We start from the raw sequence: 16554 nt of genomic DNA, 5'->3' as shown, positions 1-16554 counted from the left end.
ATCAACAAAAGTGATAGAAAAGCTATAAAATAAACACAAATACACCGACAGAATATAATAAAAGCGAATCTGAAAAAAAAAAATAAAATTTGGCTTGATCTTCTAAGGTCAATGAATTTAATCAACACACAAGAAGAATTAGTAATTTGCAAACATTTTTGGACTTGACTTGTGTTTATTTGTTTATATTTTCAGGTTTATTCGCGCTCGAAATTGATGGCTTGAAGCTTGAAGGTTCGCAAGAAACTAGACAACTTCTTCTAAATATGGCTTTTGCAACTATATACATCAGGTTTTAAGGTGGTTTGACATTTTTGATGCAGTCTTTGAGGTTGAAGCTTTGAATATAAAGTGCGTAGAAAAATTGTATAGGTAGCTTTTGGTATAGCGAAGTAGAGGTCTTGCAACGTATAAAAGAGTATTTTTATGTTTAGAAGAAAAGTATATTGTTTTTTATATTACCATAACAAAAGTAACCCCTTGAACATTTAAAAGATTTTGAATCTCGAAAAGAGTTTGTTGTAAACTAGTTTATAACGAAGGAAAAATAATAAAAATTATTTTTATTTTAAGTGGAGCGATTGAATATAATTCAATTTTAAAGTTCAAGTGACCTCAGCTCCAAAGCTTTTCGCCCACGTACGACAGTGGTTTTATCAGTTAGATCTGTCTTAGTAAGGGTACGTAAGGGACCTGGGCGAAACGCTTTGGAGTTGAGGTCACTTGAACTTTAAAATTGAAGTAAACTACCTAGTTCATTTTCATCAAAGTCTAAAAACTTCGTACCCTTTTAAATCTCAGTGGTTCTTGGGGCAATTTTGTCCTTAGTATGTACGACCAGAACCATCACTGTGCGAAATTTTAAGTTCCTACTTACTAACTAACTATCGTGAGTAACAGTTTTTTATGATTTTTGAACCCCTGAATCTCAGAAACTACTCAATCTATGGATGATTAAGTTATATTTAGCTGAACAAATAATGCGGGTATTAAGTTTTTGACTTTTTTGGTAGGTATAGAATATAAGCGTTCGAAAGTGGAAATTTGTCCGATTTTATACGAAAAGGAGAGTTTTTACCTGTAGGAAGCATATCTCGAAGCATGATTCGTATAATACAAATTGGCTGACATGTCTTTTTGTAGGTATGTAAATCAATTAGTTTTCCTGCTCCTCTTTTATTATGTCCTTTGAAAATGACAAGATTTTATATTTTACGTTTTAACTTTTGATACTCTTTGTTGAGTTTGTGTAATCAAAATATTGAGTAGTTCCATTCTAAGTTAAAGCAAATACGTTAGTTTACAAGCAAGCGCAGTTTTCGAAGTGATCATGGAATCAATCATGAATGTTATGTAAAGATAACTCATTGAAGTGTTTCATAATTCTTTAAGAAACTGATTTGTCATTGCACTTTACCTAGGAAACGGTCCCGATACATCCTATAGAAGATTAACGTATTTGTTATCCTTATCACTATTAATGGACCTCCTTATTGTAAAATGAATATGAATTAGTTACCTCACATAAGAAAAAATGGTTTAAAGAATTGACATTCGATATATTTCTTTATTATTGATTCGATTTGCATGAGAACTTGAGACTGGCAACCAGTTTTACCAAAATACTGCTATAACTTTATCCTACTTCTTAGATTCCCTTCGAGCTAAGTAGGACATACCTATACCGCTGATCTTCGGCTCTATTCTTCTATTTGATTCACGTGAATTTCTAAAATAAGAAGCGTTTAAATGGGCCCATTAAGCAATTTTTTTCTAAAACAAACGGAAGCAACGCTTTGCTTTCGATAAATTAAAGGTTTTTCAAAGCCAGTTTGACATGACAAAGGAAGAACATCTTTGGATTCAAATGAATCGAATAGCAGAATAGGGCTGATTGCCTATAACAGGGATGGTTAACCTTTTTAGAGCCTCGTGCCATTTAAAAAAAATTTATTTGAGGTGCCTTCGGCGTGCCATACACTTTTGATCTATTTTTTTTTTTTTTTTTTTTGTGACCACTAGAAGCAAAAATAATTAATTTTAAACTACGCAGCGTTTTATTTGTAAACACACCTATTAATTTAAATTTGAAAATAACAAATTTAAGGCTTGGCCACACTGGAGGGTATGCGGTAGCGGTACTGGTAGCGGTGAGGGTACTTGTATGAAAAAAATTCCAAACTGACACATCAACGTTCAGGTGTGGAATTTTTTTAGTACAAATATCGTTACCGCTATACCGCATACATTCCGGTGTGGCCAAGCCTTTATTCTTGTAGTTCGTTTTAATAAAAAAAAAAACCAAATTTCAGATTAAAGGTATAACTACAACGGCCACTTTTTGCAAAAAGTGAAAATTTTCAAACTCATTTTGTGACAGTTTTTCCGACCACAAAATTAAAAACAAATCATACAGAAAGCTTATTTTTTGGTTTAATAAACAATTTCTGTAGTTTTTTCCAAAAACAATTAACTCTAGAAAGAAATAAAAAAAATTTACTTTTGTAAATTTACCACTTTTTCACTTTTTAGGTCATTGTAGTTAAGGCTTTAGCAAAAAGTGGGAGATTTACAAAATTATTATTTCTTTATAGCGCTATTTGTTTTTGAAAAAAAAAACTACAAAAATTGTTTTTGGAAGCAAAAAATAAGCTATCTGCATCAAGGCTTGGCCACACCGGAGGGTATGCGGTATAGCGGTAACGATATTTGTACTAAAAAAATTCCACACCTGAACGTTGATGTGTCAGTTTGGAATTTTTTTCATACAAGTACCCTCACCGCTACCCGTACCGCTACCGCATACCCTCCAGTGTGGCCAAGCCTTCATTGTTTCAAATTTTCCGTCGGGAAAAACTGAGTTTGAAAAAAATTAATTTGAAATTTTTCGCTTTTTAATTTTTAGAAGTACCTTAACAAAATAAAACAAAGAAACAAAAAATAAAAAGTGAAAGAAATACATATTGTAGTGTGAATTCTCTTGTTGTGAACTCGATGCCAAGTATATAGTTTATATCAGGGCTACGTTTCGTCACTTTAAGCAAAATGCAGGCTGAACTGAAAGATAAAGTTGGAATCATCTGACAATCTGCTTCTAAGCAAATCTTTAATGTTATTCATTTGGACAAATTATGACTCACAGACGTAAGTGGATGAAAATATTGTCAAGATCTCCAACTTTTCCAATTTTATGTTTCCATTAATTGGAATTGTTTTTCGTATTGCCCTCCACCCTCTCTAGTTCGATTATTACTTCCAACTCTTTCCTCATTTCGACTAATTTTTGAGTCTATATCGGACAAGTTTGAAATTCATTCAGCTACATTTCAATTTCTTTAATTTCCAACCAGTAAAATTTAGACATGTTAAGTTTATCAAAGGATGTAGTGTCATTGTCCATAGTAGACCTAGCATTTCCGATAATTCTTTAATTTGTGAAAACCTAATTACCTACCGATAAAAAACTGTTAGTTTTACTTCGTCTGGTTTTTCATGTAAATTCAATCCGTTGTTCAGAACGTGAGTATTAAAGTGGGTCAAAATACAATTTTTTGTATTTTCAAAAAGGCTCAGCGATCAAAAGGTGCTAAATGGTTCGGTTAGCTTATAAGTAAAATTTCATTTCATTTCATTTTAAGCCTAAGTGCCTCCGGATTATGGTTTCATTTTTGAAAAAGCAGATTTTTGCCTAAAACCACACATGCTTTGCTTAATTTATTATTATCTCATTTCTTATGCAAGCAAATTCAGGAGGATGTGCCAAAAAGGTTAAGCGTGTAGGTTGGGTCAGGACAAGAAAAAAATCGTATTGGAGGGGGTAAATATTCGCCCCCGTTTAGTCAGGAGGGGCAATTTTCTAAAAAAATGATTTAATTAGGAAAAAATATTATTAAAAATCAACGGTTATACCTTTTTGTCAAGCCCAATGTCTCTTTTTTATTTTGCTTTCAAATATAGCTGTTTTATAAAATAGTTTTTTAAAAATTAATTTTCAAAACCAAAATTTTGAAAAAAAAATTTTTTTTAATTTGCGAACTAATTTTTTTTTAAAAATTTTATTTGATTAAGCCCTGATTTTTCAATCGTCAGTTAGACTATCAGAAGAATAAATGTCAATATAAAAAAAAACTTTATTCCTAGGAATAAGCTCTATCTGAGGTTTATCTGACTATTGAAAAATTGGCCCTAAGTACTATTTAAGTTTTCGAAATTCAATGCTCTTATTAGACCGAGAGCCGGCAGCATATTTTGGCAGTTTTGATATAACCGAAATTCGAGTGTGCGCATATCTAGATATGCACCACAGTATATCAACGGAACAAGTCTGGCAGTGATCTTTTTCAGCTTTCCCTTGCCAGACGCATCCAAAGTGCAGCAAAAAATCAATTTTTGGCGTTTTGGTATAACCGAATAAATGGTACACCAAAAAATCATAAAAAATCCCCTGATTTCGAATCTGTGGGTACCGCAAGTTTCTTTTTCAGCTTTCCCCCCGCCAGACCGCTTTAAAGCATTTTTAAGTGCATTTTTCTAATAAAAAACCTAATTACTTATTTTCTGTTAGGTATAACCGTATGATGGTAACAAATAAATATTCTATGTCTATTCCAGGTCTAGAAAATATAATTTTTAGCCAGCTATTTTTCAGCCTTCCCTCTGCCAGACGCATCCAAAATGCAGTCAAAAATCAACTTTTGGCGTTTTCCTAGGTATTAACTGAATAAATGATACACGAAAAAATCATAAAAAATCCCCTGATTTCAAAAATGTGGGTACCAGAAGTTTTGTTTCAGCTTTCGGCCCGCCAGACCGCTTTGAAGCAATTTGAAATGCATTTTTCTAATAGCTTATTTTCTGTTGGGTATAACCGTATGATGGTAACAAATTAAAATTCTATGTCTATTCCTGGTTTAGAAAATATAAGTTTAAGCCAGATATTTTTCAGCCTTCCCTCTGTCAGACGCCCTTAAACGTTTCCCAAACAGGTTTTTCCATAGAAAAAACACCTAGTTTCTGTTTTTTTCTTATAAAATTGAAATAATATTTTTTGTTTAGAGTAACCATATGACGGCCAAATATTAACTTTCTCTGCCTTTTCCTGATTTAGAAAATGTAAGTTTAAGCCAGTTTTGTTTCAGCCTACCCTCTGCCAGACGCCCTAAAAGGTATCTCAATAGTAGGGGAAAGTTAGATTTTGCTATATGGGGCATGGGGGTCTGGGAAAAAATCCGAAATGCATTTTGTCTTCAGGGATTAAAAGAGCATAAACCCAGGGATCGAAAGAGTCTAAAACCACATTTTGTACAACCGCACCAAGAATCATTTTGTTTGTCCCTATACAAAAAATTGCAATTTTTTGAAGTTTTTTGCCTACAGATCGAAAACGGTGTGTGAAATCGAAAAACCTATATTGTAACAAATGAAGGTAATTAAAAGATCTACAACTTTTACAACGAACAAATTTTTTAAAAAACGCTCAAGTAAAAGAGATATGACAAAAAAAGAAAATCACTTTTTGACGTGTTTAAAAAAAAAAACACCCTAACTTTTAAACCAAAGGGATAATCGAAAAATGTTATTTAACATATATTGTAGAAAATTAAATTATTTCAAGTTTGTCATACCTACATTGTTTTTTTTGTAGGTTCAAAAATACGCGAGTTATGTGAAAAACTAAAATTTGTATTAAAAAAAAATGGCGGCCAAATGACTCTTGGTGCGATTGAACAAAATTTGGTTTACGACTCGTGTCTTTATGCCTTTCGAGCCCTGAAGTCAAAATGCATTTTGGATTTTTTCCCAGACCCCCATGCCCCATATAGCAAAATCTAACTTTCCCCTACTATTGAGATACCTTTTAGGGCGTCTGGCAAAGGGTAGGCTGAAACAAAACTGGCTTAAACTTACATTTTCTAAATCAGGAAAAGGCAGAGAAAGTTAATATTTGGCCATCATATGGTTACTCTAAACAAAAAATATTATTTCAATTTTATAAGAAAAAAACAGAAACTAGGTGTTTTTTCTATGGAAAAACCTGTTTGGGAAACCTTTAAGGGCGTCTGACAGAGGGAAGGCTGAAAAATATCTGGCTTAAACTTATATTTTCTAAACCAGGAATAGACATAGAATTTTAATTTGTTACCATCATACGGTTATACCCAACAGAAAATAAGCTATTAGGTTTTTTATTAGAAAAATGCATTTCAAAATGCTTCAAAGCGGTCTGGCGGGCCGAAAGCTGAAACAAAACTTCTGGTACCCACATTTTTGAAATCAGGGGATTTTTTATGATTTTTTCGTGTATCATTTATTCAGTTAATACCTAGGAAAACGCCAAAAGCTGATTTTTGACTGCATTTTGGATGCGTCTGGCAGAGGGAAGGCTGAAAAATAGCTGGCTAAAAATTATATTTTCTAGACCTGGAATAGACATAGAATATTAATTTGTTACCATCATACGGTTATACCTAACAGAAAATAAGTAATTAGGTTTTTTATTAGAAAAATGTACTTAAAAATGCTTTAAAGCGGTCTGGCGGGGGGAAAGCTGAAAAAGAAACTTGCGGTACCCACAGATTCGAAATCAGGGGATTTTTTATGATTTTTTGGTGTACCATTTATTCGATTATACCAAAACGCCAAAAATTGATTTTTTGCTGCACTTTGGATGCGTCTGGCAAGGGAAAGCTGAAAAAGATCACTGCCAGACTTGTTCCGTTGATATACTGTGGTGCATATCTAGATATGCGCACACTCGAATTTCGGTTATATCAAAACTGCCAAAATATGCTGCCGGCTCTTAGACTATATTTGTTTGTAAGCAAAAACAGAAAACCGGATGCAAAAATGTTTTGTCGATTTTGTCAATTAATTTATGAAACATTAGGTGTGTTTTTTTGTTTATCTATATAGATAAAAAAAACGACATCGGGATTTTTGAAATCCATGCAAACATTTGGCACCACTGTACATATACTTTGGCAGCTGTCTGTCAAAATGTTGCTTTTGTTTTTTTTTTTATTTTAACTCCGAAGTGGGAAGGCCATTACATCCATGTTGGATGCAAACAAAAATTTTCATATGGCCATGGCATCCATGTTGGATTCAAAAAAATTGTTTTTTCACAAAAAACCAAAAATTATCTGTATATTCTTAGCTACATTTTGAGACCATGACCATTAACATTAGTTGCGTCGTTCTTGTGTTATAAGCGTTTGAAGGTAGCCATATAGAATTTTTTTCGATTTTTTAAAAATCAAATGTGAAAACTTTTTTATTTTTATTTCTAATTTTTCGAAAAAACTTTGGTAATTTTATATACATATCTGTTCAACAATCTTATCATTATCCATTTAAGACTTTTATCTGAAAAGTGCATTGCGTATATCTCGAGATATTAACATTTCAATGCAACCATGTCAAACAAATTTTTGATTATTTTTTTCTATGAGAGTTTTTTTCAAACCTCGTTTTCTCCGCTTTTTTGTTTTTGTTAATATTTTCAGATATTTTTGTATGAACACAGCAAATAAAGTACCTTGGCACTACTGTTTTTATCGAGAGAAAGTAAAATCTGGATAATTATCTGGATTTTTCAAAAATCTATACAGATAAAGTTTTTGTTGTTTTTAACACGTAAATTGTTTTGTTTTCAAAAATCTCGATGTCGTTTTTTTGCACAAAATCTATATAGATAAACAAAAAAACACACCTAATATATCTTTCTTTTGTTATTTTTAAGGGGATATCACGCCTCCAAGGTAGAAAATCGTTAGTTTGAATATGTTTCCTTTGCACTAACTATAATTCTACCAAGTTTCAAGATTCTAGGGTATTCAGAAGTATACTTTTTAATAATAATTGATATTCAGGGGGCGATTACCACGCCCCCTGAATGTAAAATCTCAATTTTTCGATTTTTTTCTTTGTATGTACTTCATGATCCATGACCATAACAAGTTTCTATGAAAACTAGAAGTTTGCCATAATTTTTATCATATGTTAATTAGTGTGTTAGTGAGTAAATCAGCTACTCTTTTTGAAGGCATTTTTCTCAGAGGAGCTTGATTTGGACTATGTTAACAAATAAAACGAGTTTGAAATGTTTGACATTATTGAAACAAAAGTTAGAATGGTTCAAAAAAGGCCTGTTAAAAAAAAGTTTAATTTTAAATCGAGTTTGTACTTCAGCTCTTTTCAAGGTAAGTACTGAAAATTTAAATTGATGACAATATTTTTCTTTTTTAGTAAAACTAAACAAATTTAGCATCTGAATTATGTGTAACAACACTACCTTTAATTTAATATATAAAAAGTGAAAATAACCCCATCTGTTTGGGAGCTAGAGCTAATTTTCTCCGAAAAACAGTGAAAAAAACAGAGATTTTTGATACTTTGAGCGAGTGTCGGCACCATTTAGACTTATCCAATCGAGCTGAAATTTTGGCTATCTAAAAATCTGCAAAGGCGGAACATTTTATGGCGTTCCCCCAAACAAAATTCGACAAAACATTTTTTCTATGGGAGTTGCGGTCACTCTAATGACCATCATAGCCGTAGCTAGGATTTCATTTCGGGGGGGTTAGCTCAGACCAAACAAATTTTTTTTTTAGAAATCACAATACTTTGTATCAACTATATGTAACTGCAGTCGATTCTAAATCCCGCTAAATCAAATTGTTATTTGAACTGTGTAGAAGCGAAAAATTTGCCAATATCCTTTTTAAGTATTTTTTAGGAGAGGAATTCGTAGTTAAAAGTTTAAAAAAGCTCTGCTTACGGTAAACGAATTTAAAAATGGCCGAATATTCAGCGGCATCTCTAGTTTTGTAGGAACAAAGAGTGATAAGTTGGTTGATATAAATTGCGAGCGTTAGCGAGCAAGAAAATTTTTTTTAAGAAACAAATCTTAACCATTCTAAGGCTTTATAAAAAAAATTATTTCGTACAATTTAATATAAAAAAAATTGAAAAATGGACTTTTTCTTGCACTGAAATTTTGTAGCAGAAAATTGACAGGTACATTCTATCTATTGAGTTCTAAATGAAATTAGCAATACTTAAGAACCAAAATTTTAAATAATCCAAGTTGTTTGACGTGAGCTAATTACACTGGTCAACAAGGTTTTTGTTACAGAAACCAGGGTATACTTTTCTATAGGCTGAGCTCGAATCCGAAGTCAGAAAAATTCTATCACATCACGTTTTGGAGATATTCCCGTTAGAAAATCGAAAATGCCTATTTTTACCAGTTTTCAAAGTTATTTTTTAGCGTTTACTTATTTTTTTTAAATTAAATTTGTAACAGTTTCTAAAAGAATTGTGTCAAAATTTGAAAGCGATTGGTACAGAACTTTTCGATATTTGCTATTAAAAGCAAATAAATATGAGATGTCCCAAACACTTTGATTTCAAGTTATGATTTCTCGAGGAAGAAAATAGATATTTAAAAGATTTAAACGGATTTAGAGAGACAAAACTTAATTCTTTTAGAAACTGTTACAAATTCAATTTAAAAAAAAATAAGTAAACGCTAAAAAATAACCCTGAAAACTGGTAAAAGGCGGCATTTTCGATTTTCTAACAAGAATATCTCAAAAACGTGATGTGATCGAATTTTTCTGACTTCGGTTTCGAGCTCAGCACATAAAAAACCTATAGAAGAGATATTCCCGTTCCCGCGTTTTTGAGATATTCCCGTTAGAAAATCGAAAATCCCGCTTTTTACCAGTTTTCGAGGTTATTTCCTAGCGTTGGTAGGTACTACAGTCTCTGAATAAATCGATACATTTATTTTCGCTTACATACTGGATTTAAGGTTAACATAGAACAAAAGTGGGTAATAAGCAACTGAAGATATCTCGGACAGTAGAAAAGATGTCTGAAAGATTTAAATAGATTTAAGGGTAATATTTCAAAAACGAGATGTGATCGAATAAGTCCGTCTTTGGATTCGAGTTCGGCCACCGAAACCCTTTGAAAAAGCATAGTTTAGTCTCGGCACCAAAAACCCTGCATAAGTACTTGTGGTATTTAAAGGGTTCTTAAAAGAGCATTTTAAGGTGTTAACATAGTGCTTAAGGAAATGGTCAAAGAGATAAAAACTCTTTGTAATGGACCAAACAAGTTTTGTTTTCCTTTATACAAACTTCATCGACAGCTTCTGCAACGATGCAAAATTGGTAGTGATTTAAGGGAGATTTTCATATAGGTAATCAAATCACTAAAATACAAAAACAAATCATTTAGTGCTGCACATATTAGACTTGTATATGTTTATAATATACAGCCATGGACAGAGAAATAGCACACTATTGAAAAAAATCATGCGAATCGAATTTTAGATATTAGGAATGCTTTTTTTAAATTTTTTCTTTTGGTATACTGTCGAAATAAAGTGATGGAGACAAAAATATCTTAAAAATACCGTTATTTTCTATATTTATTTGCACTAGCAATATAATGCTTTTTCTGTCTCTTTCGCTAGTGGACACAGAAATAGCACACTTTTGTTTAACCGTTAAGTTTTTATTTCGCGTTCAAAAGTTGTAGACGAAAATGCATTCATTTTATTGCTACTATTTAATTAACAAGTATTTTTGAAAAAAATAGGCAGAACAAATTATTAAATTGCGAAAAAAGGGAGAATTACTTTTGATCTTCATAGTCAAGGGAAAAATCCTTCTCAATTAGCTTAAACTCTTAATTTTTCGAATAAATGATGGATAAAGCCATTATTTAGAAAGAGCAAATAGAAATTTAAACTCTGAAATTAAATTGCGTTAACTTCTTCCCAGCAAAACTTCCATACGAGTGGATAGAGCGATCACAAAGAAACGCAAATATGGGCCTTTTGAGTCATCTCGCACGATTTTGTCCGAAGTAAATATAGAATTCGGCGAAAAAAGTGTCAAGCAGACTTTTAAGAAGGATACTTAATGATACTGAGTTGTACAGACAGGTAAGCAAGAAAAATCCAATGATATAAAAAGACACATGAAACATCACCTAACATTAGCTATAAAACATCTGAATAAAAACATGCAGTTTTGAATGAGAGTCTTTTGGAGTGATGAAATAAAGGTTAACCGCATTGGAACCGATGACAAAACATTTGTCCATCGCCTAAAATGTTAAAAGGACAAGCCAAAGTATTATCTCAAGACGATGAAACTAAGAGGATAGGATTTGATGGTCTGGGGCGCATTTTCCTGGCATCGTAAGGACCCATTGGTTAGTGGATGGCAGAATTGATAAATTCTTTTGTCTTAATATTAAATTAGAATACCGAGGAACCATATTTCTCGCCAGTTAATAAGATATTCATACATAACAATGACCCAAACATGCATCAGAAATAGTACAAGATAGGTTTTCGGACGAAAAAATCGATGTTTGCACCTAGCCATCTCAAATTCACAATCTTAACCCCATAGAAAATTTATAAATTGATGTCAAGGTTACGCGTGGGAAAAGAAAATTTAAAAATTCAAACGATCTTTGGGCCAGAATCAAAGAAGCGTGCTACCGTACTCCACAAAGTGGATACCAGACGTTAGTTGAAAGTTTACCAAAGAGGTGCGAAGGAACTTTGAAAAACTGTGGTCTATTAACAAGTTACCAACTTAGTAGTATTGAATTTATTGGAAATTGTAAGAATTTTTGCTTAGAAATGATTATTTTTATGATTTTCGGAATGTGTGCTATTTCTTTGTCAACAAGAAAAAAGGGTATTCTCTACAAATTATAATTTTTAAAAATTGAATTGAAATAAAATAATTTATAATTATTAATTTTATGAATCCCTATAAGCTAATGCATGCCCTGATATAAAAATTATAATATATAAGTTAAAAGGTCCCAAATAAATCCAATTTTTGTAAGAAAAATCAAAAGTGTGCTATTTCTTCTATTTCTTATAAATTTATTTTTTATTATGAACCAGTTAGGTAGATTATAACAAGTTTAAAAACCCGCATCTTAAATGCACTTAAAAAAAGTAATAAACTGCATCGTAAATTTGAATAAATAAACTTTCAATTTGTAGGAGGCATGATGCAATCCAACCTAAACTCTGTCTCTGCCTCTGCGTTATCATCTCGTTTAGCATGTTGCAGCCTTTTACCAAATAATAACAATATTTTTCTTGACATGCCTCACAGAAACAAGAGACAATCTACACAATAGACAGATTGCGTTAATCTTTTTCTTTTATTTATGTTCAATTTAATTTACATAATAAATTAAAACAAGTCGCATTATTTATTAATAATTTATTTAGGTAACATCATTAAAAAAAAAAAGTGTACATAATCTAAACAAATAAGAAGAATTCACCTACCTCAATATTTCCCATCGTTTGAAATGAAGTAAAAACAAACATAAACCCGAATCCGAGGATTAACACGTTTAAAAATTTAATATCCATGATGCTGATTTGTTTGTTTGTTTAGTTGGGATAAATCTGATTGAAAATTATTATTTTTTAATTTTATCTCCTTCCCGTGCAACACTGCGCAAAAAATTACTTTTTTTCTTTAATCAAAACACTTTAATTTTACATCAGCATCATTTCATTACGTTCAATTGCATTGGAATCTCTAAAATTGTTAAATTAATTTAATCCTTATCTCTTATCATGGATTAGTTTCTCTTCCTTTCACTTACAAAATTTATGATAACAAAAAAAATGCAAACAAGGTGCCAGGAGAAAACGGAAATATATAATTGACGTGTTGCAAATTAGCGATGTGTGCAAAAAGACAAAACTATACGGTGACAAAAAAATTTGACAACAGAAAAAAATTACGCGAAACACACGACAATGAAGTGTTCACTTGTCGACGGGGAAAAATGCAATGAAAGTGAGAATTAAAACAAAAACCAAGAAGGGGTTTTTGAAACTGTATTATTATTTTTCTTCAGTAGATGGAATTTTTGCTGTTTATTGTGTGGGATTGTGTGTGTACCTGTGTAGGCGTTTTCTTTTTTTCTTTGTCCAGTTCATTCGAAAAAAATGGAAAAATGCAACACAAAATTTAGAGGGGAATTTTTTACGAATGAAAGATGAAAGGAAAATGAATACGTTAATGTAAACGTAACGTAATGTAATAGTAATGTGAAGATATGGCTGAGAAATATTGTCGGTATTGCAGTAGTACCAAAAACGTATTGCATACTTTTAGGATTTTCAAATTAATGGTATGCTTAAACTAGTCATTAGTAGTTAGTACTAGTAGCAGTTTAATAAGCAGCAGTTTAATAGAATCTGTGCCAAAAAAATTTTTTTCCATTTTCGGTTGGGTGTGTTTTTTATTACCACCGGACAAAAATTACAATGGACAAAAAAAAACACATCGGGGCTTAACCTGAATCTTGGCAGCACTGCATATTAAATGTTCCGAAATCAGCAGACACAAACAAAATTTAGAGTTTACATATTTTTCGCTTTCGGGTTTTTCTAGTATTTTTTACAAAGAGATACAAAAATGTATGCTAGCAAAAACAGTTAAATACATTTTATCATTCCAAACGTCAGTTTTCACGTTTCTTAACAAATTCTAAACATTTTATGAAAAAAATTAGTTTGGTAGCACAGGTTTAAAACTGTTCAAAAAGTTAAGTCCAGAGAAATCTCCGGGCTTAACATGTAAATTGCTTCCAGCTAACCCCGGTGGCAATAAAAAAAAAAAACTACCATTAAAGTTGTGAAATTTCAATTCGTTATCTTAAGCGCAATGCGCAAGAGGGTGTGCTGGTAACGGTTAAATTTTTAGGTTTTGTAGGTAATTTTGATTTTTTTTTTCATTTTTTTTTAAAGCAAATATTTTATTTAAGTTTTACTTGTCTATCTACATCTGTCTTGTCTATCTACATCTGCACGAATCGCTGCATGCAGCGAAGCACCCTAAATACATGTGCATTGCTTTTTAAATTTTTGATGCCGATTTCGGTCAAAAAAAAAAAAAATGAATAGGTACCTTGAAATCTATTTTTTTTTTTTTTTTTTTGTAAGAAAACGATTATATACTCTAAAAATGGATTATATGCAGTTAAAATGGAAGAAATATTTGAATATATAAAACAAAACAAGATGTTTATGTTTTGTTTTATAAATTCAATTAGTTTAAACAAAATCAAAACAAACGTTATTTGAATATTTGAATGATAGATTGTGTCAACTGCCAATATCAGTAATGCCAAATTGGCATGGAATTTAGAAAAAGAGACATATGATGCAGCTCTGCGCTGCATGCAGATTTTTCTCCCATAAGAGCCCGTGTTATTTTATTTTGCTGCAGGGATAAAACTGCACGTCTGTTTAAACGCTTCACAGCGTTTGAGTTATTATATTTTTATATTTCTATTTTGTTGGCAGCTGGTGAACTATGAATTAGTGTTCGAAGACGGAATTAATAATTTCTTTTTGATCGTAATAAAGTAAAAATTTATCGATAAAAATTTTTAAAAAAAAGTATGTAAAATTGAGAATTTCTTACATTTTCATAATAGTCTATTGAAAAGACCCTTTTGGATGGAACAAATTCGTTCAAGAGTTTTTATTGGCGATTATGATTCCTTGGCATACAAGAATACTCCAGCCAAAAGTGCTACTAAATCCATTGGTGCATTTCTGAGAAAACGGCAGCACTGGTCGGTTTTCAGTTTTTTTGATTTAACTCGAAAATCAAGCCTGACTTTGAAATGGTTCAAAGACACTTTTTATAGCAAATTTAATTTTCTGTCAAGTTAAGATGGTTAAAAAATTTTAAAAATTATTTTTGACTAATATTCTAACCTAAAATCAAAGAAAAAAAAGTTAAAAAATTGACAATTTTATTTTTTTTTTACTAAATCAAGGGGCATTTTGTGTATGTAGCCGGGACGTCCAAACTTTGTACTAATGAAATAAAGTAGAGGTAAAATCCTTTGATAATATGCAATTTTTAATTTTTTTTGTCAAGAAACAACTTAAATGTACCTATTCAAAAATTAGCACTTTTTCTAAATTTTTGACTTTTTTAGTTAAAAGCAAGTTTTTAAAACTCGATAAAATCGTATTAATTGGTAACTGTTAGACTTTTAAAGTAAACATACTTCGAGGGATTGATTTAATATAAACTAAATATGACAAACAAAAAAATGTATTTGCATCCTTATGGCTTTTTGTGCAATTTTGTGTATGTGCATTTTTATAAATTCGGGTCGAATGGATATACGGAGAGCCATTAGCTTTGGTCTATTGCATAGAAGAACATTTAATACCAACTCTTTTACTGTTTTCAATGGCCTGAAAAACAATTCTTGTAAAATCCGCGACCAACGAAAAGTTTCTCTTGAAAAACAAAAAAAAATACTCTAATGAGTTTGAAACAAAATAGCTCAGGAAAATTAGCAAATCAAATTGCACTTTTCGCGGGACAAATTTTTTTCATGGAACGTGTTTAGGTGAATGTCCTTATCGTAAAAGTGAATTTTTTGGGATGATAAGATATCGGGAACAGCCGCCATCTTGGAAAAGAGGTCGGTGCCGTTTTTATTTTATAACTCCATTTTTACTCATTTAAACCAAAAATGTCCGAGGATAAACTTATTATCAATTAAATTATCTAAAAAATGATATACAAATGAATTCCGTGAGTTAGTTGAATTCAATTTTATAGTCGGTCAAAGTCCGGGTTCTTCTCTCAAGGTTAAGACAATATGACATTTTTTAAAATATCTGAAGAACTTTTGATTTGTTTGGGATTTTCTAAAAGAATGAAATATAGCACTTTTAATTATCTATGAAATGAGCCCTTTATCGTTACTGTAACCAACATAATGTTTAAGTTATCTAACGTCGAAGTTCACATTCTACCAGTCAAAAGTGAGAAAATATCAAGTTTTCTTCTATTAGACCGAGCAAATTTTTGAAGTGGAGGTATAACCAAAATATAAGTAAACAGTTTTTTAACTATATTCGTCTAAATATTGAATTCAAAGTTTGAAATCTTTAATGTTAACCTTTATATGGTTTTCGAGGTTTTAAATGAAGTGAATTTTCCAATTAATGTGAATAAGCTAAAGTGACACTATTTAAAATTCTAAATATAAGGGCTGATGCCCTGTCATTTTTCCTAAACATGAACACCTCAATCTCAGCATTACGATAAGTATAACTCAAGATATGAGGTGTGTCAGCCGTTATGTTTTCGAGACTATTGTGTTTAATTTTTGATTGTTTATTTGAACTATTGAAATCCCAAATATGTTCAGTTTAAAAATCGTATATCATGACTTCGACGTTTGTTGCGTCTACAATGTGATGGTTACAAAAACAATAAAGGGTTCATTTCATAGATAATTAAAAGTGCTGTAATTCATTCTTTAAGAAAATCCCAAACAAATCGAAAGTTCTTCAGATATTTGAAAAAATGTCATATTGTCTTAACCTTGCGAGAAGAACCCGGACTTTGACCGACTATAAAATTGAATTCAACTAACTCACGGAATTCATTTGTATATCATTTTTTAGATAATTTAATTGATAATAAGTTTATCCTCGGACATTTT

The 16554-nt window shown here is 31.3% G+C and overlaps 1 protein-coding gene across 1 annotated transcript in view; it reads right to left on the bottom strand.

The window, feature by feature from the left end:
• The window catches only part of LOC129915527 (UNC93-like protein MFSD11), a 31023-nt gene extending 18050 nt beyond the window's left edge, over window positions 1-12973 (bottom strand). Inside the window, exon 1 of the mRNA XM_055995107.1 lies at window positions 12341-12973. Coding sequence (XP_055851082.1) covers window positions 12341-12427 — 87 coding nt within the window. The 5' untranslated portion in view covers window positions 12428-12973. The remainder of the gene's footprint in view (window positions 1-12340) is intronic.
• Between the last annotated feature and the right edge of the window lie 3581 nt (window positions 12974-16554).

Source organism: Episyrphus balteatus, chromosome 3, assembly GCF_945859705.1.
Source record: "Episyrphus balteatus chromosome 3, idEpiBalt1.1, whole genome shotgun sequence".
NCBI classification, from domain to species: Eukaryota; Metazoa; Arthropoda; class Insecta; order Diptera; family Syrphidae; genus Episyrphus; species Episyrphus balteatus.
This window is presented reverse-complemented; position numbering and strand designations above follow the sequence as displayed.